This window comes from Hyaena hyaena, unplaced genomic scaffold (assembly GCF_003009895.1).
Source record: "Hyaena hyaena isolate Hyena2069 unplaced genomic scaffold, ASM300989v1 scaffold_87, whole genome shotgun sequence".
NCBI lineage: Eukaryota > Metazoa > Chordata > Mammalia > Carnivora > Hyaenidae > Hyaena > Hyaena hyaena.
Genome location: NW_024080718.1, coordinates 2,316,891 through 2,344,415, shown reverse-complemented (window position 1 = coordinate 2,344,415; position 27,525 = coordinate 2,316,891). Strand labels below are relative to the sequence as shown.

Here is a 27,525-nt window from a genome sequence, read left to right as displayed (position 1 = left end):
TAGCAGCTCTCTGAGGGTCACCCTGTCCCCCTAATGGCCTGGTCCTTGGAGAGTAGCCTGTAGGACCTCTTTCTTCACCATTGTTCTGTCCTATAACTTGTCTGGCTGTAGTAAGGATTACACTGATCATGGTCTTGCCCAGGGCTTGTCTCTTTCTCTGCCTTAGACAGATAACAACTCTCGCCTTGTTCCCAGGATCCTTGTCCTGTCCGACCTCCTGAATGACAGTGAGCCTGGCCCGGAATTCCCACAAGCCCACAGGGTGAGCGGAGGGCATGCCTCCCAGCTAGAGATGCCGGTGGCCCTTGAAGCAAGGAGGCCCACGTAGACTTAAGGACAATGGAGGTCTGAAGGTTTCAGAGGAAGCTGGACAGGGTCAGGAGCTGGAGAAGAGCCAGGCCAGGGCAGACCTGGGAGCCAGAAAGCGGAAGCAGGAGCAGAGGGAGCAGGTGCTGAGTAACCAGGCCATCCTGAGAAAAACCCTGGAACAGAGACTCTCCCAGCTGATTAGCTTACTGGCGGCTGCGGCAAGGGAACGGGCTGGTGGCGGTGTTACCAGCTGAAATGGGGAGACCCTGTGCCCTGGGGCCTCAGCTCAGTTCATCCCAAAGATGTCACTGAGGGTTCTTAGTCTCCTTATGTGAAAGAATTCAAGGGTAGACACATAACACAGTGGACAAACAGCACCAGCAGGAGAGTTTATTAAAGTGAAAGTACGCTCTTGAGATGTGAGATCAGGTGAGAGAGAGAGACACACACCCTGGGGCTTCGCTTTCTATCTTTTATTGACAGTCATTAACAAGGAGGTGGAACATTCATTACTTGGGGCGGAGATGCAGGGTTTCGTGCCTTTTCTTCCTTACTTGGTTAGGGGTTTTCTGTCATGGCATCCGCCATCTTGGGCCTTTCTGGTTTCATCCAGCTTCCTGTGGGGTGCGGCCAGGACAGGAGAGCTGGGCATGACTTTCTCATTGCCGTCCTTCAGGCATCCTGTTAGAACGGAACTGACCGCCTACTCTGACAGCAGAGCCGGCGATAACTAGGTGACCAGGTGCCCATGGCCTGATTTGATTCCCCGGAGAACTGGAGACTGAGCTCGCTCTTTTCTCTTTGCTGTGACATGAAGCGATAGAGGTAAAGCTGCTCTGACATGAACTGGGAAAGCAGCACATAAATCCATCCCAGATCTTAAAAACTGTGACGCTCCCCTTGGTTAGGACTCCGTTCTCCAAGGGCCAAGTCAGCCCTGACGTGCTCATACTTAGAGCCAAAATCCAAGCTACAGAATCTCTCGTTGTTGAGCCCCTACTTCCCAAGCCTGTGGTACCACACTCTTGCCAGGAAGCAGCAGGAGGCAGTGTTTGAAGCAGCTGTCCCTTCCTCTCCTCTGCCAAGGAGGCTCCCCAGACAGGAGGGCAGCAGCTGTCTTCCCTGACCCAGTTTATCTTGAATCCCAGTCTGAGTGGCATAAACTGAAATCACTTCCTCTTGGGCTGGAAGAACACAGTTGGGAGGCCATACCTTTATTTTCTTCCAGCCTCACAAGTAGTAATAAGATTATCCTCCAAGCCAACATTACTTGAATTATAGAGTTTAAAGGAAGAGAGCTACCCCTGTGGTGTCCGCAAGAATAAAGCCAAGTGCCTGGTGATTGACGGGCAAACTAGTGCCATCTCTGAGAAACAGGTGTCGATTTGGCCCTTATGGCCATCAGGTAAGGGGCTGAATGATAGGGAGGCTGCCAGGGCTTCGAAAGTGCTTCTGGGATAACTGTCACTTGCCATGACTTGCTCAAGATAGCAGACACAATTGGCCTTAAGACCCAAGTGGGGAGAATTGCCTCTGTGGCTTAAAGTCTTTCACATGTGTCAAAACTGAAAACAGAAACATTAGGTTTCTAATCTTTGCCTTGAGGACATTGTTCAGACATGTGAATAGACTTGCTTAGAAATCTAAAACAAGGCTCAACTTGAATTGTGGTGAACCGTTCTGCGTCCTGTTAAAGCTTCTGTTCTCAGGAGGATTAGAAACAATTGCAGCATGTGCTGACGAATAGTTAAAATTGAACTGAGCTTTGTAAAACCACGTTCTTGCCCAGAGTTATGTTTCAAGAGGCTCATTGGCCCTTTTAGAATGGAAAAATCTAGCCCTGTGTTCATAGTCCAGGTTTTCCAGCTGCATTCTTTGGTCAGCACAGAGTAGAGACCCTACGAGAAAACTTGATTCCCAGGACCCAGAGAGGGGAACATGAAAAGCGCAAGGAGCAAAAGTTGAGGCAGATGTTCATGGAAAGCCACAGAGGGGCTCTGATGAGAAGAAATACAGCAGACATGATAAATTATTCATCTTTTGCTTGTTGGGCAGTTGGAAATGGATAAAGGCTGCCTGACCCACTAGGAGATTATATGTCCAGTAGGAAAGAAAAATAAATCATAATTTGGTGGAAGGAACACAGCAAATGAGGTCAGATACTCAAGCACTGCATCCTAGAGCTTATGCATTCTAACTGGACAAGTACGCCCGTCAACTTTTTTAAGAGTTCCCTTTTCATTAGGAGGAAGGGAATAATTCTGCTACACGAGATTGCTAGGAGTTCAAAAGCAATCTTATGTAAGAAAGTGCCTGTGTAAGGAATTCATCTGTGGCACAAAAATAAAAGGAGGGGAGGAATCTTGGAATCCTTAGAATTCTTTTTGAACAGGGAATAAATCAGAAGTAACCACCACCAATCTCCATGCCAGTAGGAGGCGGCAGCTACAAGGCACAATTTATTGTCGCTGCTTTGAGAGCAGCCAGCTGTGCTCCCCACTTTTGTGAATTATTGATTCCTGGCATCTTCTCTTTTGTGTCACTCTAAAATAATTTCATTTTTGTTATTGGCTATCTCCAGGAGAGCCATAGAATTAGCTCTTAAAATTCCTTTTTTAAAAATTTTTTAATGTTTTATTTATTTTGAGAGATAGAGATAGAGATAACATGAGCAGGGGAAGGTCCGAGAGAGAGGGAGGCACAGAATCTGAAACAGGCTCCAGGCTCTGAGCTGTCAGCACAGAGCCCGACGCGGGGCTTGAACCCACGAACCGTGAGATCATGACCTGAGCCGAAGTGGGACACCCAACCGAGCCACCCAGGCGCCCCAAAATTCCTTTACCTCTAAAATTAGGGAGTCATTCTAGACAAACAGATTTGTTTCAAATTCAAACCATTGGTTCACCTCTTATCTTGAAGAGTTTGCCCTCAAGTCTAAGGCCTCACGGCCAACAACTCTGACCTTAAAGTTAACGAGCTAATCTGTGAACCTGCTCTGACTGACATCCAACTCGAATACTGTGGTTAATGTACTACCTCTGCCTGGTGTCCGCATTGTTTGGTCCCCCTCCCAGGCTCTCGCCGTGGAGCTGACATCCAAGAATCACAGGCCAGTTGAGCAATAAAGAGCTTCACTGTTACCCTAGGCCCTCACCAAACGCTCCCCCTAGTGCAAGAATACTGGTTCTTGTGTTAGAAAACATGCCTTAGGTCTAAGACAGAGGCAGGCTTCTCGATGTCCATTGCAAGCATAGGCTTTGCAACCCTCACATCTGGGTGCACCTCAGGAGTGTGGGTGGGCTTGCAGAGAAGATGCCCCACTACCCATCCAGCCAGGAGCACAGGGTCCCTAGGACCCTCGCCCACACCTAGCTGTAAGTGGAGCCGAAAGAGCTAGGATGCAGTGCCCTCTAGGAGGCGGGGTGTTGGTCCCTCACCAGCAGTGCTACTTGCCACGTGCTGAGAACATGACTAGAAACAAAGACACAAAGGGGCAGGAGGACACGAAATCCCACAGACAAGGCACAGACAATGCCAAAGCGGGGCACAGGAGCAGGGACCTTGGATAAAGAGATTCATCTACTAAGAAGCAAGGCCCAAAGAATGGCCAACTGTCGCCAATCCTATTAGCTATCTGCTTTCTCCTCCTCCTCCCCCTCCTCCTCCCCCTTCCCCTCCCCCTCCCCCCCTTCTCCTTCTTGGCCTTCTGCCCCTTTTCCTCCTCTTCCTTCCTCTGAGAAAGGAGCATGTGGATGGGAGGAAAAGAGCTAGAATATAAACTAAAAAAGTTCCCTCCAATGAAGTCACCTTTGAGGACTGGCTGATTCCAAATTGGGAGCGGGAAATATTCATGATAAGTCATGATATCTTGGAACCAGAAAGCAAAGAAGTTATCAAAACAAATGGGTCATATAGAAGTTAACATGATAGACTCCCCTTAGCCAAAGATAAGAATGTTTGAAAACCCAAAAGAGTAATGATGAAATTCATTGAAATCCATTATCTATATATAAACCCAGAGGTTTATAGGGATACTTTACTTAACAGAAGTCACCCCCCACCACCACCAAAAAAAACCCAAAAAACCCTCTTTGGGACACTATTGGAAACATTTAGTGTACCGATTCCCTATACTAAAATTGGAAAGGAAGAATTAGCATTCATCCAGCCTTTCTGGTACAGGCTGCACTTCATAGTAACCAAACAGCACTAACTGAAGAAAGGAGTGTTCTTTACAAAAGAATTCTAGCTGGGGTGCCTGCATGGCTCAGTCAGTTAAGCATCTCACTTTGGCTCAGGTCATGATCTCGTGAGTTGGAGCCCGCATGGGATTGTCTGCTGTCAGCACAGAGCCTGCTTCAGATCTTCTGTCTCTCTCTCTCTTTCTCTCTCTTTCTGCCCCTCCCCTGCTCACGCTCACTCACTCTCTTTCTCCCTCTCAAAAATAAGATGAAAAAAAAAAAAAGAATTCTTGCTAACAAATATGGAAGCTATTATAAGGATTAGAAAAAGAGTATCACTCTGAAGCCCCTAATGAAATTGATTCAGACAATGGTCACCATTGGTCAAAATTTACATTTAGATGAGAGGTTGATGGGAAGCTGTCCTTACCTGGACACCCCCCACCCCCAGAGTGGGAGGAGTAGACATTGAACGATGTGATGTCATAGGAAGCACACCTGTGATCAGGTCCTACCCCTCCCCACAAAGCTGACCGTGACTCCAATCAAGGATCCAGAGGTAACTTCCATTTACAGGGAAATGAGAACCAGAAGAGCGAGCTGCGGGACAAGGTACTGTTCCCATAGTAAGGGAACAGCAGGGGCCATGCTCCAGATGAGAGGACATTAACACTCAGGTGTAGACCTTGTTACGATCCTGATTTGAACACACCCACTCTAAAAACCACGTTTGAGACAATCAGGGAAGTTTTGTTATGGACTAGGTTTTGGAGTGTATCAGGGAATAAGGATTAGTCTGTGAATGAATTAATGACATTGAGGTTATGTAAAAAGAGTGATCATTTTTCCCCCAAGATTCATCCTGAGGTATGTAGGAGTGAAATGACCTAAGGACTGGCATTTGCCTTAAAATAATCCCACAGAGAAGGAAAAAGAAGGGTGGATGAAGCAAGTGTGGCATGCTCTGAAGGGTTGTGGGTCTGAGTGATGAGTCTATGGGGATTCATTGTTCTAGCCTCTCTACTCTTGAATCTGCTTGAAATGTTTCATTAAAAAATAGCTTTCTCCTAACTCAACATATTGTGGTAATGATTTTGCAAAATAAGTATGCCAAGTCATTATGCAGTATGTCGTAAACTTATACAGAGCTGTATGTCAATTATATCTCAACAAAACTGGGAATTAAAAAAAAATTTTAATACCTTTCTCCAATAGCCCCCCTCCCCTCCTTAGGAAAGGGGCAGACCTTACCTGAGCTATGGCCCATGGCCAAATCATAATTATAGAGGCTCTGTCGGTTAAGCGCCCTACTCTTGGTTTCAGCTCAGGTCATGATCTCAGGGTTTGTGAGTTCGAGCCCCACATCTGCTTGGGATTCCCTCTCTCCCTCTCTCTTCCCCATCCCTGTTCACTTTATCTCTCTTTCTCAAAATAAATAAACTGTAAAACATTTTTTAAAAAATTATAGAAGGAACTAAAAATTCTGCTTTGTAATGATTATTCATTAAACAACCACATGCGAGGTAAGGAGATAGTGTGCCATGAAAGATCTGAGCTTCACAATCAGAACCTCTGGGGTTTGAACCACTTCTCTGTTCCTGGCTATTTCACTATGGACAAGTTGCTAACTCTCTGTGAGCTTGAGTTCAGTTCCCTGTCTGTGTGGTCTACTCTGCAGACTTGGTGGAGTCAGTAACATCCTATTTGCCTTTCAGTTCATACTCAAGACACACAGTCTTTATCACTTATTAGCAAGAAGTCTAGAATTTCCTGCTGGGGGTCTCTCCATCCTGCCTACCTACACCCCTGTCCAAGAATGGGGCTTCCTCAGCCTTTAGGCAGGGCCGGCCTGGCTTCAGTCAAAGGTGGTTTCACCTCTCATGTCCACACGGTGTCACCATTGAGCCATCCTGGCCCCAGCCATCCAGCCGCCCTGCAACTGCAGCCTGGACAATTCCCAGCAGAGCCCTGGGGCGAGAGAGGCATTAGGGGAGAAGGGCTTGAATTAAATGCCGTTTAGTTCACACGCACAGCACCTCTTGGCCAGTTTTGACTGGCTTCCATACTCAACCACTTGGTATGTCAGAACCAGTCCTTTCATTTATTTGACAAAAACACTAACCTTACTATGTGGGAGACATGGTGCTAGGGGTTTGGGATATACTGGTGAACAAAACAAAGCTTCTTCCCCCTTGAGATTCTCTCTCTGTCCCTCCCCCACTCAAACTCTCTCTCTAAAAAATAATTCAAAGAAAACAAGCCTGAGACTCTTACCCATCTCTAAGGATTGTTAGGATTAAATCAGATGTCTTCACTGCTCATAAACTCAAGAAGCTTATGTTTTGCTCACTGCTGTACCTTTTTATTTTTATTTTTTTAACCGCTATGTCCTTAGTCTTTAAACCAGTGCCTGGCGTGCGCATGCGCGCGCACACACACGCGCACACACATGCACACAATGATAGAATGAGCCTGCAAAGACGATCGTTTCATTGAATCGTTCCATTGAACATTAGTTCCCTCAGTTCTTTTCCGAACATGTGATAGCCCCTCTTGTGTGTGGAGTCCCCCGCGGAGCAATTTTGATGTGCACAGGAATCACCGGGACCCGCGGGTGCCGGTTCAGTCAGTCTGGGGCCGGGCCTGAGTCTCTGCATGGAACATGCTTCTGAGAGGTGTGGATGCTTCCGTTCTGGAGCTCACTTTAACTGCAAGGCACATGTTTGTTTGTTTCCTCTTAAAGCAAAGTTGCAACAAAATCCCTTCTAGTGTACTTGTAGGAAAGAGCCAGGTAGGGGTAGAATGTTTGTATGTCTTAATTCATAGGATCTAGGTTAGATGCCATTTATTATGAAACTCCTCTGATTTCAGGGATTTTAAAATATGAAGAAAAAAAAAAGGCCTATCTTAGAACCTATAAAATAAGGCATAAATGTTTGGTGTCTGGAATCGGGTAGACAGGCCCCCACTATTCATTACCTTTGTGACCTTGGGAGAATTACTTAACCTCTATAAAATTGAATTTCCTCACCTCTGATATGGCAATAACCATGAGGGCTGTCCGGTGAATAGTATTGACTCAGCCAGCTTGATTTTGTAGCTCTCTGCCCTGTGAAATAAAAAACCACAAACACCACTTTCTGGAGTTCTTTTGATATTCTCTACTTCTCTCAAATAAACTAGGTGGGTATAGAAAATAGACCTGTTTTATCTTTACCTTTTGTCCTGTACAGCTCTGAATTTTCTACTACTTTACAAGAACATATACATGTATTACTTGCATGAGAAGAAGAGAAAGGATTTTTAAAAAAGTAATTAGTATAAAACAAAGAAAGCCCAGATTGGTGCTTGGAGAGCGCATCAGTTTGTATGGAGGGCATCGGGGAAAGCTCAGTGCTATCAGTGGCCAGCTTAAAACATTAGATGAGCACAAAGTGCTGAGTATGTCGCCTGGCAGGGTCCAGGACAGTGTGTGCTCAGCAGATGTTACACATAAATGTGTTTGCCTCTGGAAGGCAGCCTCCCCTCTCATTCACCGCTGTTTCCCAGCACCCAGAACCCTGTTTAGAACGTCGTAGAGACTCAGTACACATGTGGTGAAACGTATGAATGACTGCATGGATGATGAACCTCAGACTCACTCTTGCGGGGGGTCAGATGGGAGGCACGAGAATCATGGGAAGCTTTACCCGGCAGGTGGCTACAGGTGCAGACGGAATCAGTGAGGCCCGTAGCTGAGAAGGGGCAATGCCTTGAGTTGCTGAAACCAAAGCCTGGGTGCTATTCAGGCCAGACCCTGCAGCGTGTCAGTTACAAGAATACTTTGAGGTCTTTGAACTCATTGTTACTCTCAGTGTGGACCTTCAGGATTGGGATCCCATAGCAAATAAAATGATGGACTCTGTGGCGCCTGCTCAAAGGAAAATGATACGCGGAGCACTGTACCTAGCACAGCATCAGGCTCGGTTGGCAGGAAGGAAAGGCCTTTGGCTTGGTCCTGATATCCAGCTGCTGCTGGCTACCCCCAGCACCCGGGTGCTGCTCCAGGAAAATAGAGAAGTCAAGCTGCCCTGGGAAAATTCCCACCTCTGTACATCCGAGGACTGTGGTTAACAAAAACAAGACCAGGACTCTCTAGCAATTCCCTTCCCCTTCCTTTTCAGTTCTGAGCGTGCCTTTACGGATTCCAAGGATGTTCTTGGAGACGAGGAAAATCAGCAGGGGTGTGGGGAGCTGCCTGATATATTACAAATCCATGGTGTTGCTGAGTAAATGTGTTTCACAAGTTGTCAAACAATTGTTGCACAAGAAGTTACACAAGCGAAGGTCTCCCGCCAAGCTAAGTGTCCCTGTCACGTTTTCTCACTCTCCAGGTGACCTTGTACAAGAGCTCCGATATGGAGGATTTCGGGTTCAGCGTAGCAGATGGCTTGCTGGAGAAAGGAGTGTATGTCAAAAACATTCGCCCAGCTGGGCCAGGAGACCTCGGTGGCTTAAAACCCTATGACAGACTCTTACAGGTAAGACCTCAGGTGAAATTCTAATGTAACTTTCCAAAGTCTTACCTGACCAGTGCCCACCCATCTGCCTTTGTCTCAGTGCTAGTTAGGGCCCCTCCCATATGGGATAAAACCTTTCCCTTTGGTAGAATTTACCAGTCATTGAAATTGTCTGGTTCCCTGTGTATATTCTCCAGCAGATTATAAACGGCTTGAGAGCTGTTACATTACTCTCCCATTTCCCCTTATACAATACACCATATCTCAGTATCTCACACAATTATCTGAAAGCAAAAAGCTAAACCTTGTTCACTGAGTGGACTACTATCATGGCCATGTATAGTTTCAGTGAGCCAGGCAATCTCCTGATTTTACGGTTTTTAGGAATAGCATTTTGTAGGAAAAAGAGGGGATCGACATCAGTGTTGAGAGTGTATCTAACTGGAATGAGTCTGGAACCAAAGAGCTGACTTTCAAAGTTGAGGCTATACTGATTGGTTGGCCTTCAGACACGTGTTCACCAAAGCAAGTTATCGTTGATCAATTACAGTTGTTTTTATGTTCTATTTATTTCTGAGAGAGAGAAAGAGAGATGCAATATGAGCAGGGGAGGGTCAGAGAGAGAGGGAGACTCAGAATCTGAAACAGGCTCCAGGCTCTGAGCTGGCTGTCAGCACACAGCCCGACACGGGGCTCGAACCCACAAACATTGAGATCATGACCTGAGCCGAAGTCGGACACTCAACCGACTGAGCCACCCGGGTGCCTCCAATTACAGTTTTAAAACCAATTCTGATGATCACTTTTATCATAGCAATAGAATAATTAGTCTTATCCTGGCAGGATGGGACACTTTTATTTTCTACAGATACTCGAATGTTTGTTGAATGAGTAACTGTGGTAACATAACCTCTGTGTGTCTCTTCCTAATCTATAAATTGGGGCTGTACTGTACCTACTTTCATGGAAGTTGAAGCTATATAGGTAGACTGGGTTCAGACTGTGAAGGGCCTTGAATGCCATGATGAAGCTCTTGGACTTTACTCTCAAGCATATTAATTTCTTAAGCAGAGTAGTGATATAATTTGTCAATTTAAAAAGACAATAGAATAATACCGTACGTGAATTGGGGTAGAATGGGGAAGGGGAAGACCACAGGGAGGGAAACAAGGTGGGTATGGGTAAGGTACCTAACCTCAGACCTTAATACCTTCAGTACTTCCAGGTAGAGCAGCCTGGGAGGCAATTGGCAATTTGGATCTGTTGCTCTAAAGAGACGTTAGAGCCAGAGTTAGGAGATTTAGGTTACTGAAGGGCATGGGTTTGGATGAAGATAACTATGGTGGGCTTATAGTGAGAATGAGAAGAGAATCAAGGACAGAAAAAAACCAGTTTAAAGGATAGGAAGAAATGAAAGTCGGCAAGAACTGAAATTGAGTTAAAATGGATCAAAACAAACTGGTGTCGTAAAGAGCCAAGGAAGGAGAGTTTTAAGGATGAGTGGGGGTCAGGCACAGCCAGTGCTAACGGCCAAAGCGGATGAGCCTCGGAGACACCATATCTGTGTTGGACAGTTGGGGTCATGTGTACTTTACATGTCAGGTTCCAGATGTGAAAAGATTGAGAATGAAAAGTCGAAGAGTGGAAGCAGCATGTAGATGGTTTAAAAACCCTTGTTGGTGAAGAACAGGGAGAAATAAAAGAAGATGAGCACATGTATAAGCTGAGGAGGGGATGGGCTCACTTCCGAGAGGTAGTTCAACATCACGGTCAAGAGCACAGCTCGGGGGCCAGTCAGACTGCCTGGGATCCCACCCTGTCTGGACCGCTTGCCAACTGCTGATCTGAGGCAGATCTCTGAACCAGTCTTGCTTCACCGACCTCATCTGGAAATTAGGGATAATGTCCGGCACTTGGACCACATGCCGAGTGTGAGGCAGTCTGCTTGGCATGGGGGTGTTGGGATGCATCCCTGTTCCGAGCTCGCAAGGGCCTTACAGTTTAATAGCAAAGAATAAGTCAGCCAATGCCTACCTTCTAGTGTGGTTGGAGAAAGGACAGACCCTGTGCAGGGTGCTCATTTAAGCACCCTCAGGACACCTGTTAATGGCAAGTGTTACTCTGGGTTCTGAGAATTAGCTTAGACTGTAACGATAATTCAGAATGGCTCTTCTTGATTTTTCAGGTTAATCATGTCCGAACGAGAGACTTTGACTGCTGCCTTGTTGTGCCCCTCATAGCAGAATCTGGGAATAAGCTGGACTTGGTTATTAGTAGAAACCCACTGGCTTCACAGAAGTCTATAGAACAGACTCTGCCGGGAGGAGAATGGAGCGAACAGAACAGTGCTTTTTTCCAACAGCCTAGTCATGGTGGTAATTTGGAGATACGTGAACCCACTAACACATTATAGCAACGCTTTTTATAAAGCAGGACAAAAGACAATGTCTACATGGTGCTAACAAAATCCCTTTCAGATTTCTGTGGCATTGAAAGCACAGATAATCACGTGGCATTAACTGCAAGCACAGGGGTCTTTTAAATCTCTCTCATGGCTCATGTTCACTGCCCCTTTCAAGTTGAAGAGGTTTCTTTCTTGGTGACTGCTATGGTATATGGCAGCCAATTCCCTGCCAGGCCCAACGGTAGAGAGAAAAAAATAGTAGACGGGCCACCCCTCCCCCCAGTTAACATCAGAGGAAATTTTTTACAAGTTCATCTTCCAATCACTTTTTAAAAAGAGAAATGTCTGTTTGAAAAATCTTCTCTATGACAAGTTCCTTAATTCACTTTGCAATCAGTTTCTTACTATGAAGTCGTTAATGTCAAGAACTTGACCAACAAGTCTTTCCACGAAGCTGGCTCTCCTAGGGGAACTCAAGTTTGAGATGTGGCTAGGGACTGCTGCCATGGGGGAGGGGGATGCAGGTGTAACATTATCTTAAAACGTTTCCGCGATGATGCACGTAGGAGACCATAATAGGTGGTGGTAAATGTTTTGCCCCAATATAGGAATGATCTTAACTAAGATGTATGCTCTTCCCTATGCAACAAATTTACAAACAGGATATGTCTTGTGACCTGTTTTTTTTTTTTTTTAAGGACACATTTTTAATAGCTGCAAATCTCTGATAATGAATTAGAGTGCTTAGGACCACTGAGAATTAGTTATCTTATTTTTAAAATTCAGGACTAAGAATTTAAGAGAGAATGAAGAGTCTATTAAAATGAGGTTTATCTTAATGATAGCAAATCAAACTCATCTTGCTTGACATGTTTGGAAAACTGGTTATAGAGGGGTGTACAGCACACGTACTTTAAAATGACACTGGACTATCTTTTGTTCTGAGCCATGCTACTTCTTGAAATTGTAAATACATCTTTCACAGAATGCATTGCCAATTACCATCCCTCAAAGCAATAAATTGTGACAGTTGCTTTTAATGTTCGTCAGCAACTGTTCTCATTTGTTCAGATATTTTGAATAGTTACACTAATAACTGTTATTTGGTGAATACTTAAAAAATAGATCTGTATATTGACTGTAGAATATCCATATTGAAATGATTATTTTCCAAACATTTTCATTTGGGTCAATAATTCAAGCGACTGCTTAGGTAAAGCATTTGAACACTGTGTCCTTTGTTTAAGGAAAAAGTTCACCTTTCTTTTTGTGCAAAGAAATATATTATTTCAATCATATTTCACAACCCGCCAGGGCAAGAAAGTATAAAGCAGGATCATGTTAAGAGAAAAAAAAAAAAAAAGAGAGATCATGAGTCACTTAAATATGTATTTTTATTTGTAACAAACAAGTATTAAGCTGTAAAGTATTTTTGTACAAATTTAATACTTTAATAGCATGGTATTTATCGTCTATGTATGGTTTTGGGGAATTCAAAATTGTTGCAAATATTTGTATGGAAAAAAAAAAACCCTCTACCAAATGGAATAAAAAGTGATTTTAAAAAGCCAAAATTATGACATACAGTTTTTGGTGCTTTGAATATATTTTATTCTAGATGAACCCTACACAATGCTTAGTGCTACAGATTTTTTTTTAAATTTAGTTTATTTATCTTAGAGAGAGAGAGAGAGAGAGAGATGGAGTGTGAGTGGGGGAGGAACAGAGAGAGAGAGGGAGATGCGGAATCCGAAGCAGGTTCCAGGCTCTAAGCTGTCAGCAGAGAGGCTGATTGCAGGGCTCAAACTCATGAACCGTGAGATCATGACCTGAGCTGACGTTGGCTGCTTAACCAACTGAGCCACCCAGGTACCCCAGAATTTTCTAAAGGGGAGAGGTTTTGCCATAAACTTGAAAAGCAGCACTGGAAGGATGGGAAGAACATAGGTTTTAAAATCAGATCTGGGTCTGAATTCCAGCTCTGGTACTCACTGGTGGTATAAAATTTAGTCACTGTGAGTCAGTTTCCCCACCTGTGGTACTGAAGGTCATATCTGCACTCAGGACTATTGTATGGAAAAGATGTAAAACATATAAAGTTTAAGTCCTAAAACAGCCTGTACACAGAAATACCCCAGACTAATTATACAATTATTTGACGTGACAAAGATAGATTTTAACTCAACAATCATAACATCTGCCCTCAGAGAACATCACATGTGTTCTATGAAATACATTTATATAAATTAAAATGTACCAATTTTAATGAATGCTATGCTACTTTAAAAAGACACCTGCACTTACAGTCCCAACATTTTCATTTTCGCAAACTGTCTTGCAGGCCTTGTAAACTCACAGGAACAAGGTAAGGATGTCCACTCTCACCATTTCTAGCTAACAATGTATTAAAGGCTGTTGCCAGAGCATTAAGACAAGAAAATGAAATAAAAGGCATCCAGATTGGAAAGAAATAAAACATTCTCTATTTGCAGATGATATAACCTCATTTATAGAAAATCGTCATGAAGGAATTCACTAAAAATACATTAAAACTAATAAATGAGTTTAGCAAGGTTGCAAGATACAAGCAAGATCAACTATATTTCTGAACAGTAGCAATGAACAACATCAATATAATGGGAAATTTTTTTTTGCAAGTAATATTTCTAATAAGGAACTTGTATGTCAAATATATAAAGAACTCTTATCTCAATAAGAAGAAAAAATAACAACTTAAAAATGGGTAGGGGCACCTCAGTGGTTTAGTCGGTTAAGTGTCTGACTTTGGCTCAGGTCATGATCTCATGGTTCGTGAGTTCAAGCCCTGCGTCGGGCTGTCTGCTATAAGCACAGAACCTGCTTCAGTTCCTCTGACCCTCTCTCTCTCTGCTCCTCTCTCGCTCACACGTGCTCTCTATCTCAAAAATAAAATAATAAAATAACTTAACTTTTTTTAAATCGGTCAAAGATTTGAACAGACATTTCTCCAAAGAGGTCATACAAATGACCAATAAGCACATAAGAAGATAATTAACATCATTCGCCATAAGGGAAATGCAGATGGAAACCACACTGAAATAGCACTTCACACCTACTAAAGTGGCTATAATTACAAAGTTAGGTAATAGCAAGTGTTAGAATGTGGAGAAACTGGAACCCTCACACACTCCAAGTATAAATACAAAATGGTGTGGCCGCTTTAGAAAACAATCTGGCAGTTCCTCAAATGGTTAAGTATAGAGAGTTACCCTATGACCCAACAATTCCACACCTAGAAATATAATTAAAAGAAATCAGGGGTACCGGGGTGGCCCAGTAGGTTAAGCCTCCGACTCTCAATTTCAGCTTGTGTCATAATCTCACAATTTGTGAGCTCAAGCCCCGAGTCAGGTTCCCGTGCTGACAGCACAGAGCCTGCTTGGGATTCTCTCTTTGCACCGCCCCCACCCCCCATAAGTAAAAAATAAAAAAAAAAATAAAAAATAAAAAAAAAGAAATTAAAATACAGGTCCACAGAAAACTTGTACACCAAGGCTCACAGTAGCATTTTAAAATAGCCAAAAGTGGAAACATCCCAAATATCCATCAACTGGATAACCTGAGAAATTCAATGCGCTGTATCCATACAATAGAATAACTATTTGTCCATAAAAGGAGATGAAGCCCTTTTGTCTCACTGCACCACTGAAAGCAAGATAGGTCACCTGCAGCTCTACCGGAAACACCTGTAAAAATGCAGCCAGGGTTCCTGATTTTGTCTTACCAGCTCAAACCAACATGGTGTGTTCCAGAAATACAGCCTCCACATTGCTGCCAATTTTTCCATCAATACACAAAGGATATAAGGCTTCATCTGGTTAGATTGAGTGATTCTCCTTGAATGGACTATCCGAGACATCTACTCAAGAAAAGGAACAGTGCTAGTTCTTGGTATCTATTTGTTAATCTTTAATAAAAGAGAGAGATGGTAGATGCTACAACACAAAGTCTAACATCATTACGCTAAGTTAAAGAAGTCAGTAACAAAGAACCACATATTGCAGATTCCATTTATGTGCAGTGTCCAGAACAGGCAAATCAATAGACAAAGTAAATTAGTGTTGCCTAGAGCCGGAGGGAGGAGGGGATGAGAACTAAGGGGTACAGGGTTTCTTTGGTGGAGGTGATAAAAATGGTCAAAAATCCATCGTGGCGTTAGTAGCAGGACTCTATGAATATACTAAAAGCCGCTTGATTTTACACTTTTAATGGGTGAACTGTATGGGAATTATATCTCATGAAGACTCTTTTTCAAATATGGGGATAACAGGTACACTTTTTCCTTAACTTTTTCTTTTAGCAGCTGACAATAAATAGAGCTCTAAAAAAAATAACATCACTGAGAGAAAATAATTCTCCAAAGTAGAATACCTTTAAAACAACGTATTCCTAAAAGAAGTAACAATCATGTGCCATGATGGAGGCATTAGCTAATGCTACAGTAGAAATCACACTGACTACAGAAATGCATCAAATCAACACACTGTACACCTTCAACATACACAGTGCTACATATGTCAATGAAACCTCAAATTCAGGAAAAGAAATGTACTCCCTAATCAGAAGGAATTTCCGGGAAAACAGTCCCCGGGTGGAATGGAAAACATCCAGCAGTGATGGAGCAAGGAGCAGCCTTGCAAGGTGAACACTTGGCATTGAACATCCTGAAAAGGCTGTCAATTCATACACAAGGCGTAATTACAGTCTCTCGTTACCATGGCTTCACACCATTGGCCAAGATCCAGCATGATCATGGAAGTTAATAAAGGCATTATCGCAAAAATAAAACACTTCATAAAGTACAGACTTAAAAAATATATATATAACAAATTTTTCCTGCATTTATGTCCAGTGCTACCAGTCAGTTATCATGACGACAGATGTTGAAATCATTACGGTTCTTTGATCAAATGAATTTAAAACATCTGCTAACACAAACACCTTAAACTAAAGCTACAGTTTACATATCCTGTTTTATACCTTAATATTTTGAAGCTATAATGTTAACTTTGTGTTGAATATTAAAAAAGAGAGAGAGAGAGAGACAATTACTTTGAGTAATCTGAAATAAAATTAAGTTTCTTGATTACTTGTGGGTATGAAAAGTTGCCTGGGGGTAAAACCATTCAGTCTCAAATTCCGAAGTTTCGAAGACACCTGTGGAGATGATTCTTCCACCTGTTAGGACAACAATAAAAATGAGATTAATTTTCTGAAAATATACACAAGTTACCCTATGTACTTCTATTTCCTCTACTTCTACGGAAGACAGAATACATTTTCCCCGCCCCCTTGGAAGGCCCGAGCAGCAGACCAGGGCAATCAACTGTCAGCAACTTGTGAGATTGTATCTGCTTTCGCTCACTGTACCATCTCCAGCACCCAGCTCCGGCACTGGCGTGAAGAAGGGACTCTTTGTGAATGAGTACATATATATATAATTTGTACAGGGGTGGACACTACATAATTTGGCAGGCCAGTTCCAAGTTAAGAACTTCATGATGGTTAAGTGCAGAACATTAAACCAAGTACGGTGTAGTTTTAAGCAGAAAGCCCCCTAGGATGGACTGCTCAGCTGCACATCCATGACACTGGCCTTGGGTGCGATGTGACAAAACACCGCAGTGCCAGTATTCTTGGTACTGTTAGTGATTCCCAAGCCCAAGGCAATGGATTAGTATGGTCACGAGAAAGTTTCACCGCCAAAGGGAAATGGGAAAAAGAAGCACAATTAATCTTTCACAATGCTAAACCTGTTCAATTTATAATGGTTACCTTTATGTGTCAATCTGGCTATGCCACAGTACCCAGATAATTAGTCAAATATTATTCTAGAGGTTTCTGTGAACCTATTTTTACATGAGGTTAACATTTAAATCAGTAGACTAAGAATAAAGCAGATTATCCTCCATAACGTAGGTGGGCCTCATTTGATGAGCTGAAGGCCTTAAGAGAATGCTTAAGAGAAAAAAGATTGACCTCCTCCCAGAAACAAAGAATTGTGCCTGCGCTTGGGTGCAAACTGCAGTGTCAACTCTTCTCTGGGTCTCCAGCCTGCTGGGCTCCCCGGGAGATTTAGAACTTGGCAGCCTCCGTAGTCAGGAGCTAATTCCTTAAATAAAGCTAGATAGGTAGATGACAGGTGAAGGTAGGCAGGTCAATACATAGGGACACAGACGCAGCTTACTGGTTCTGTTACTGGAAAACCCTGACTAATAGAAGAACTATGTTTATTCAGGAATTTTGTGATTATGCCTTTCCTAGATATTTTTTTTATATAATGCCATTTTCTTTCAAAAAAATTCTGGAAATCACTGCTTTCTATGATAAATTTTCAAATATTGACGCATATGCTTTTATTTAAAGGGGAATTTCTGTCTTGCACCCTTCCTTTTTTTTTTTTTTTTTTCCATTGGGGGACGCGAGGCAAAACAAACAAACAAACAAAAAATCAGGACAATATTTTCTTTTAAAGCTTTTTTTCAAAACCCAAAGCTATTGATCCACAAAAAAGCAACAGCATCATGTAGGAGGGGCTCAGCCATCAGTACGTGCAGAATTAAAATGCTGCTGTGGTTCTTATGTAGCTAGATGTACATGAAGGAAAGGTGTGAGGGCAGCCCTTGTCGCAAATCTGAGCTTTTAGAAATCATGTATCTCAGTGCACTAGGAAGTCTAGAATTATGGAAACACAGGAGTCCCTAGTTTATCACTCGTGAGGCTTTGAATTCTTAGGTTCTTCATTCCCAGGGGTTTCTGTAGGCATCATGTGGCTTTGGCAAGGCTTGCGAGAACCCCGCTGTGCAGTGGCCGCAGCCAACGCTGGACTCTCTGTGTTCACGGACCTCTTGCCGTACTGGTCTTGGCCAGAGCTTAAAACCTTTGGCAAGCTTGGCAGCGAACATGGATAACACTGTCACTGTCTCTTTGTACCATCCTATAAACCATAAGCCGCCCATCCCATGCCGGCGTGAAGAAACATAAAGCAAGAAACTTCTAGAAAAATGGCTTTTTCTTTGGAATTTTCTGTTCCAGTTCAAAAGCCTTATTATCCCAGGGTCTTTGTAAGAGGTAATACAGTCAATTTCAGGAAAAGGTGTTTTGTTGAGATGGAAATTCCATACCAAAGAGTTGATATGGAGCACAGAATAAAACTAAGAATCAGCAGGGATCCAACTATTTCCACGAAGGTTAAAAAAAAAACAAAACTTTTTTTTTTTTTTAACCATGCCTGTCCCTCGGCCTCTTTTTCCAGTCCTAATGTACCTAGATCCCCTGGAAGCCCAAGCTGGGAGCCCAAGAATCACGCTCAGGCCCAACCCCACCCATCAACTCCCGTGCACCCTTGGCCCCTCAGCAGCTCTTTTCCAACCCCATCACTACTACCTGACTTCAGAACCTAATCATTCTGTTCAAGTCACTGAAATCATCTCTTTGCAGGGAACTCACCCCCTATGGCCTCCCAAAACATAACTTGCTCAACTCCAAAGTGACCTTCAAAAACTTCAATGCACCGAGCTCTTAAAATGCATCTAGTGTCCCCCACTGCGTTCAGAAGAACACTGCACACTGAACGTTCTCTTTGGAAGAGCCTGTGTCTTCCCGCCTCTTCCAGTGTCTTCAGCTCAGCCTCCATTTGCGCGCTGTGCTCCAGCCACACTGCTCCACACTTGTGATGGCCTAAGAAGCCAAGACGTCTCATGCTGCACTTGCCGGCACCGTCTCAGAGAACGGTTTCACTGTCTCCTACCCATTCGGGGTCAGAGGCTATCCATATTCTGTCGTTAGAACTCAGCTAGGTATTGGCAGCTTACATTAGCACTTTCCCCTCGGGCTCCCACCATGGCCCCTTTCAAGGCCATGGCCTTGAGAGCATGGACCCCAGCACATGAAGCAATTCTCAAACTTCTACTGGAACTTCATTTGGGGATCATTGATAATTACCCAGCTGCTTTCATGGACAGTGGGGATAAAAGTAAGACCGTAGCCCACAAAGGGGGAGGGGGGGTGACAAGGAAGATGTGTAGAAAGACAGTACAAGATGACAAAGTCTCCCTGCACACCGCCTGTGCAGGCCTCATGCCAAGTGACAAAGAGCGCTAGGATCGAACACACACGGGGGAGAGGACATGTGTCCGAGGGAAGAGAACACGTGTTTTTAAGTCCTATAGCACAATGTGACACTAATAAAAACTCCACAGCCATTTATCAGCGCACTGAAGTCAGCGCACCTTAAAGAGCACAGGAGAACGTCACTCTTACCATCAGGACCTTGCTTGGACTTTCAGCATCACTCATGCCACAGGTTCTTTTGGACCCGCGGGGTTTTGATGGATCTTCATCTGTACCCACTTCCTCGGGTGAAGAGAATCTCCGCGCTCCAGCCAGGGGGATCGTCCTGTCATCAGCTGCGGAGGCCTCGCTTCTGGGTGTCACATTGTTGGTTGCGACTGGAGGGTGCTGTGGTGTTGACGGCTGTGTGCTCGCTCTGCTGCTATCTCCAGAGCCCTCCAACGGGGAGGCGAAATCTGCTGGGGTCGCGCAGCTCTTGAAGAGCTGGTTTTGCAAAAAATGTTTTAAGCGAGTTTTTCGGGGAACACTGCTTTTCATAATGGCACTCCGGAGGTGCGACTCTTCTGCGATGACATACACTCTGCAGCGGCCCCTGGTCACCGCCGTGTAAACATGCTGCCAGTGCTGGCGGCCCGCCTTCCCCACCACGTACACGACTGTCTGCTCCTCGGACCCCTGGGAGGGAAAGAATGCGGCGGGCAGAGTTAGTACTGCACGGTGGGCTCATGTCTTCACGCAGTCCAGCAAGGCAGAAAAGAGAGAAGTCCTAAATCTACTGCTTGGCCAGAATATTCACCTAAATCTACCTTACGCTTCCAGTTTCTTCATTATCCAAGAACTCGCGTTTCCTAATCATGCTGTTGAGTTCAGGTCTTACAGATCCACAGCTGGCTTGTAGAAACCCAGCAAAAGCTCAAAAGACTGCATGCCGTGGCAAATCTTCCCTCGTGGAAGAACTTTCAATGATCGTGTAGGCTCTACGTATGTTATCCCACCCATACTTATACAGCACAAAATAAACACCTTAAATATTCGATAATAGGAGAATAAATTTGTTTATATTCATATCAAATATCTGTATATAGACATTTGAAATACTATTCTGCAAATGGCAAAGATCCCTTAAAACTTAAGAAAAGTGTAAAAGCTGGATACGTTTGGCACACCTGGGTGGCTCAGCTGGTTAAGCATCGGACTCTTGATTTTGGCTCAGGTCATGATCTCACAGTTGGTGAGTTCAATCCCTACATCAGGCTCCATGCTGACAGTGTGGAGTCTGCTTGGGATTCTCTCTCTCTCTCTCCCCCCTCTGCCCCTCCCCCATCTCTATCTCAAAATAAATAAATACATAAGCTTTAAAATAAAAACTGGATACCTTTATGTAAAGAATGATCACAACTCTGTAATACAAAATAAAATTACTCTGATCCAAAAATGTACACACAAAATGAACACATTATCTAACAAAACAAGTCACACAAAAAAAGACGGAAATCCATCCTATCAAAAATTTAAGTAGTCTGTCTCCAAAATGGAGGCCCTGTGGACAATTTTTTTTCTTGTACTTTTCTGTATTCTCCCATTGTTGAACATTTATTACTTTCATCAAGGTAAACAAAACAAAACAGAACAATGAACTTTTGCTTTTTAAGTTTAGCAAGTCAAGAATTCTATCGGCAAGAAAAACACCCAATGTCACCATGTAACTATGAGCAAACAATTTCAAGTCTAGGGACTATTCTCAGTCCCTATTATTTTCAGTGCCGACATAAAGAAGTGGTCCGAATCATTCTCTCTCCCAATGCCTCCACACTCCCCCCACCAAAGGAATTGTGGAAAGACAAATGACATGTAGAAAACACAGATCCTCAGTTAAAACCCTCGTCCACAGCAAGCCCTTCTATCTCTAGACACAGAGAATTGGAACCCACGCTTCAGTTTATCAAAGTGTGACAAATACTTCCTTCTGGGACTGCTGAGTCTCAGAAATGTGCTTCAATGACACCTGGTTATACAAACGCTAAATCCATTTTACAGACGCAAAGCACCATTTCTCCCTTTAGACCTCATATTGGGTACTACTAAACAGGTAAATGTCTAAACCTAAACTTAGTTCACTGAGCTCCTAATCAAGGAGCACAGAAAAACTTAACAGCTTCATAGTCTGTCTCCCTCGTATTCACATGTGCTGCAACCCACGGCCCCTCACGGCATCTACAGGGAATATGCATAAAAAGCAAATCCAATCACATCAGACTCTGCTTAAAGCTACAGCTCCCGAGCTCTCAAAATACAGTCCTAACTCCTTACTATGGCTCTTCTGGCCCTTCAGAAGCCAGCCTTGGCCCTGCTCCCCCTCCCCGCCCCCACTTCCTTTCCCTTGCCTTCCCACACACAAGCCTCACTCCATCCAGCACTGGAACCTCTCTGTGGTCCTGCGGCACCGGCCCCCTTCTGGACCATCCATGCACTTTCCACACCCCCTGCACTCCCTCTGTCACAGAACATTTACTGAGCTGGAATGTAACCGTCTGCCTTCTTCACTGTATTCCTCAATGGACTGTAAGCTCTGCGAAGGCAGGGCCACATCTTTCTTGCTCACTGTTCTTGACCCAGTGTCTAATGATTGATGATAAAAATTAAACAGCCATGCCAAAGGTGTGCTTAGAAAGCAGGACATGGACATCTGATGTCACCTCAACAACCTCTATAAATTATTCATCCATTTTTCATATCTTTCTCAAATCATTAGAACTTTCAAACTTCTTAAGGGAGGCAAGTTTCACACCCTTACTTTTAAGTTATGTATATGTCTGTTCTCTAAATGTGTTCTAAAACTCCGTATGTGTACGAGTAGACATAAACCATTAATTTCTTTCATGAGTTTATAAACTCAGAATTTGAAAATCTGTATGGACCTTAGAGTGGGAGTTAAAACACCTTCTCTGCAAAGGGTCAAAAAATAAGTATTCTAAGTTTTGCAGGCCAGCTGTTCTCTATGGCAACTACTCAATTCTTCCTTTGTAATGCAAAGCAGTCAGAGCCAATATGTAAATGAACAAGTGCTGCTGTGTTCCAATAAAACTTTATTCACAAAAACTGGTGGTGGGCCAGATATGGATACCATATTGGAAAAATCAGTCCTAGAAGGTCTTAGGAAGTGACCTGGCCCCCCATCTTTGATCCTCCCTTACCCTGCATTACTTCTCTGACCTCATCTCTTGTCACTCTCCCACACTGGCCTCCTTGCTCTTCCTGTTCATCAAACGACAGGCTGCCACCTAAGAACTGTGGCCTTGGCTATTCCCTCAACCTAGAATGCTCTTCTCCCAGATACTCACATGGTTAACTTCTTTACCTCCTTCAAGTCTTTGTTCAAATGCCACCTTCCCAATGAGGCCTATACTGACTACTATTTAAAATTATAACTGCATCCCACACCTATCCCCACCCCTTTTCCATAGCATTTGCCACCTTCTACCATAATATGATCTACCATAATATATACAGTTGACCCTTGAATAACATGGGCTTGAACTCCACATGTCCACTTACATATCGTTTTTTAGATAATAAACACAGTACATTAGTGTAAATGTATTTTCTCTTCCTTATAATTTTCTTTTTTTAATAAATATGTTTTCAAATTTATTTATTTATTTTGAGAGAGAGAGCACAAGTAGGGGAGGGGCAGAGAGAGAGGGAGAGAGAGAATCCCAAGCAGGCTCCACGCTATCAGTGCAAAGTCGAATGCGGGGCTCAGTCTCATGAAATGTAAGGTCATGAACTGAGACGAAATCAAGGGTCAGGTGCTGAGCCTACTGAGTCTCCCAGGAGCCCCTTATTTATAATTTTCTTAATAACGTTTTCTTTTCTGTAGCTTCCTTTTTTAAGATTCTTTTTTAAAGTAATCTCTACACCCAGTGTGGGGCTCAACTTTACAACCCCAAGATCAAGAGTCACACACTCTAATTTATGAGGTGCCCCTAGCTTACTTTTTTGTAAACTAATGTATGTATTATTACTGTATAACATAAAAGATATGTGTTAATTGACTGTTTACATTATCATTAAGGCTTCTAGTCTACGGTAGGCTATTAGTAGTTTTCAGGGAATCAAAGTCATACATAGATCTCTGACTGCAACGGGGGGTTGGCACCCTAAGCCTCCACATTGTTCAAGGGTCAACTGTAGTTTACTTGTTTTACGACTGCATCTGTCTCTTCCTCACCAGCAAATGTAATCTTCACAGTGACAGGTATCTTTGTTTGTTTCATGGACTGATCTAAACCAAGCACAGTCTGACTCAATAAATATTTGTTGAACTGAACCTGGAAGAAACAAAGTACATTGATACAAGATAATAATCACAAATGTTCTTCAAGGTAAAAGATGCTCTTTCAATCACAAAATGAAAGCCAGATTCAATAAAAGGAGCACTTAGACTCCAACCTTAACTAAGTAATAAAAAGACCCCTTCAAACTTCATTTGTCCAGAAATGTAACAGAAGACTGGATTATAAATTTGAGGAAATCTTTCAGAAAAAAAACAGCAAAATAACGATGAGATGGAAAACAGGAGAGAGGTAAGAAATTTAGACAATCAGTTCTGGAGGCACAAATTAATAGAGATTCTAGAAGGACAAAACAGAGAAAACAGAGGGCAAGAATCTTAATGAAATTATTCAAGACAATTTCCCAAAATTGAACGAGATGAGTTTCCAGAAGTACAAAGAGCCCATCATAAAGATCCACAGGAGAAATTTTGCCAGGACCTGCAGCCAGGAATATTTGTACTTCTTAACAACTAGCTGTTTTGGTTTTTTATCCAATAGACACAGTCCACTGACTGCTTCTCTCTTATTTTGAAAACAAAGCCACATCTTCAGTCTATATTAGCAAGCAAATAGGTCAGTATGCATATCTGCAACCCAACCCTCTCTTGGCAGGAAATCCTTTCTTCACCATCCTTACCTTGACCTTCTGCATGGCATCATTTCTTTACCTTTTAAAAAGAAGTAGGCTGAACTGTGGGCATTTTTTGAAAGCCTGTTTCAAATTCTTTTTGGAACTGAGATGGGGTAGCTTAATAAATAAAATACCATCCATTTAAGAAAAAAACACACACAAAAAATGGAACCCATATGCTAATTTATGTTTGCTGACCAGTAGTGGATACAGGCTAAGCTAAATTTTTCCATATGCAAATGTAGACTGATGCAGCTTCCTGATTAAAGCAACATACTGACATCAAAGAGGGGCACTCAAAACAATGAGTTAAATAACAGAACCACAAATAGCTTATGAGATGTCAAGAGTATTAAAGTAGAGCTTCAAAGCAAATTGCAGTAAATGCAATGTTGTGTCCAGGATTAGATCCTGGAACAGAAAAAGGATATTCGTGGAAAACTGGTGAAATCAAAAAAAAGAGTATAGCTTAGTTAATAGTATTCTTCCAATGATAATTTCTTAGTTTTGACAAAAACACCATAGTTATGTAAGATTAGGGAAAGTCAGATGAAGGATATATGGGAACAGTCTGTGCTATCATTCCAACTCTTCTATAAAACTAAAATTATTTCCAGGGCACCTGGGTGGCTCAGTTGGTTGAGCATCCAACTCTTAATTTCGATTCAGGTCATGATCCCAGGGTTGTGGGATCAAGCCCAGTGTTGGGCTCCAGGCTGAGCTTGAAACCTGTTTACGATTCTCCTTCTCTCTCCCTCGGCCCTTCTCCCCAGCTCATGCTTTCTCTATAACTGAAACACACACACACACACACACACACACACACACACACACACACACAAAACCTAAAATTAAAATTATTTCCAAGTAGAAAGTAGTTCCCTCACAAGAACAGAGGAAAGGGATATATTTGTCAAAACCCATCCAACTTTTTAATTTAAATACGCATGCAGAGATGTTTGGGTGGCTCAGTCAGTTGAGCATCCAACTTTGGCTCAGGTCATGATCTCACAGTCTGTGGGTTCAAGCCCTGCACTGCGCTCTGTACTGACAGCTCAGAGCCTGGAGCCTACTTCGGATTCTGTGTCTCCTCTCTCTCTGCCCCTCCCCTGCTGTCTCCCTCTCTCTCTCTCTCTCTCTCAAAAATAAACATTAAAAAAACTTTTAAATTTAAATATGCATCCAAATTATACCCCAATAAAGCTCACTATACAATAATAAAAAAAGCAAGCTGCACAAATAAATAAACATCAGCAAACCATTTATGTAAACTTTGGTAACCTTGTTTCTTTTTAAAAAACAAAGGCAACAAAATTAAGAAGAAAATCTTTAAAGGTACTCTATCTCTTCAAAACCAGTTCAAATCTCTTTATAAATGTCCACTGTTACCTGAAAAGTGTGAATAGTTCTTGCCCATGCATGTTTAATTTGACAATATTTCATTAGTTTGTCAAAGTCCACAGTTATTTCCATGCCAGCCATATTATTAATGGTCAAAGATCTTCTCTTTCCAAAAGTTACATCAGTTACATCCTATGATCAAAACAAAGAATTATTTTGTATGTTTTCAAATATGCACACTGTAAAGATAGTCTATTTTTGTGTTGAACATGCAAACACAAGTAAAATAGCACGTATATTCACAATTGTTAAGAACTTTCAAAAGACTTAACATCTACACTTGAGCACAAACTAAATATATATACACCCAAATTTTAATAAATTTGAAGCATCCTTAATTTGACTGGAGAATAGTCTGTGTGCCAGACTTATTCTGAGGTCTGTACATTTCACTTCTTGCACTGACTATCTAAGTCTGCATATATTCTTTGAAAAAAGTTTATATTTCCTCTCATTCTCAGAGCTTGTAAACAATAAGCCTCTACATTTAAGAGGGTGTTTATATAATGAGAACAAATTCAAAGAAACTTCTATGGTTTCTATATTTAAGCAGCAACCAAGGAAATGATGCTTTGCAAAATACATTAAGTATGTTACTTGTCCCTTATTTCTGTTACTCGAGCCCTCCAAAAAAAATGTTTCTTCAAAGTCTTCCAGAAAATATGAGAAAGAAACTTGTCCCACCTTGTTTTCTGAAGCCAGCTTTACTCTGACACCAAAACTAGACAAGACATTACAAGAGAACCACAAACCGATATCCCTCATAAACGTGAATGCAAAAATCCTTAACAAAAAATTATGGGAGAATGTCAATTCCGATATGGTTAGGTTCTGAATCAAACCTAAGGCAGTTAAAAAAAAAAATTACCTCTAGTAGGTAAAAAGGTACTATTTTTCTGTTATCACTTACATTTGTTATAAAAAATATTTCTCCGTTGCAGAGTCGAATATCACTTTCAAAGTCATGCTTATTTTTAGTGAAACCACCAAAAGTGCCGTTAAACTCTTCACCACTGGCCTCTTGTTCATCACTCTGACTGGAAGAGACATCTTGGGGGAGTAACTCCGAGAGATATGCATTCCTGGTACAACAAATCTTATCACCAACTCCAAACTGAAATCTGTTCCGATGGTCTCTGAGTCAGAAAATGAGAATATATTATCAAGGTTGGGAAAATCTCAATTTCATTTTGTTTAGGCATTAACCCCCACTGAGATCTGATCCAATTCTCAGAATAATTTCCAAACTCTCTCGCCCTCACTTTTGTTCTCCTAACGTCAACAAGATACCAGGCTCCCACAGTCGTGGTCTGATTACCCATCCTGTCTGTGGTGCCTCACTCTCAGCGACATTTCCCAGCCAGATCTTTCCAAGTTAGAAATCTTGGCATAGATGCTGATGTCTCTCTTTCCCTCTATATTCTAAAAGCTATCCAGCGTCTTACTGATTCTGCCTTTCAAGTTCATCCTCTCCTCTCCAACCTCTCCTAGCCCTGCCCTATAGCACATCCTACCCCGCTTACACCTGTTTCTATTCTTACGACATTGTATCAGAATAGCAGCAGCAAAGTGAATAAATGCTGGCGATGTACCAGTTGCCATAAGTCCCTTAGAGATACGACTTCATCTCATCCTCACTACATGTCTATAT

General features: G+C 42.5%; 2 protein-coding genes across 5 annotated transcripts in view; one reads left to right on the top strand and one right to left on the bottom strand.

Annotated features, from left to right (window-relative positions):
* Positions 1-12,738, top strand: part of GRIP1 (glutamate receptor interacting protein 1) — a 224,165-nt gene extending 211,427 nt beyond the window's left edge. Inside the window, exons 24-25 of the mRNA XM_039234294.1 lie at positions 8,864-9,010; positions 11,175-12,738. Of these exons, the coding sequence (XP_039090225.1) occupies positions 8,864-9,010; positions 11,175-11,402 (375 nt within the window). The 3' untranslated portion in view covers positions 11,403-12,738. The remainder of the gene's footprint in view (positions 1-8,863; positions 9,011-11,174) is intronic.
* Positions 12,739-14,845: 2,107 nt separating this feature from the next.
* HELB (DNA helicase B) overlaps positions 14,846-27,525 on the bottom strand; it is a 31,824-nt gene continuing 19,144 nt past the window's right edge. For all 4 annotated transcript variants that reach the window (XM_039234323.1, XM_039234324.1, XM_039234325.1 and 1 more), the window contains 4 exons: positions 26,785-27,010; positions 25,863-26,006; positions 19,695-20,180; positions 14,846-16,610 (listed from right to left, as the gene is read on the bottom strand). In XM_039234323.1, coding sequence (XP_039090254.1) covers positions 16,506-16,610; positions 19,695-20,180; positions 25,863-26,006; positions 26,785-27,010 — 961 coding nt within the window. In that variant the 3' untranslated portion in view covers positions 14,846-16,505. The remainder of the gene's footprint in view (positions 16,611-19,694; positions 20,181-25,862; positions 26,007-26,784; positions 27,011-27,525) is intronic.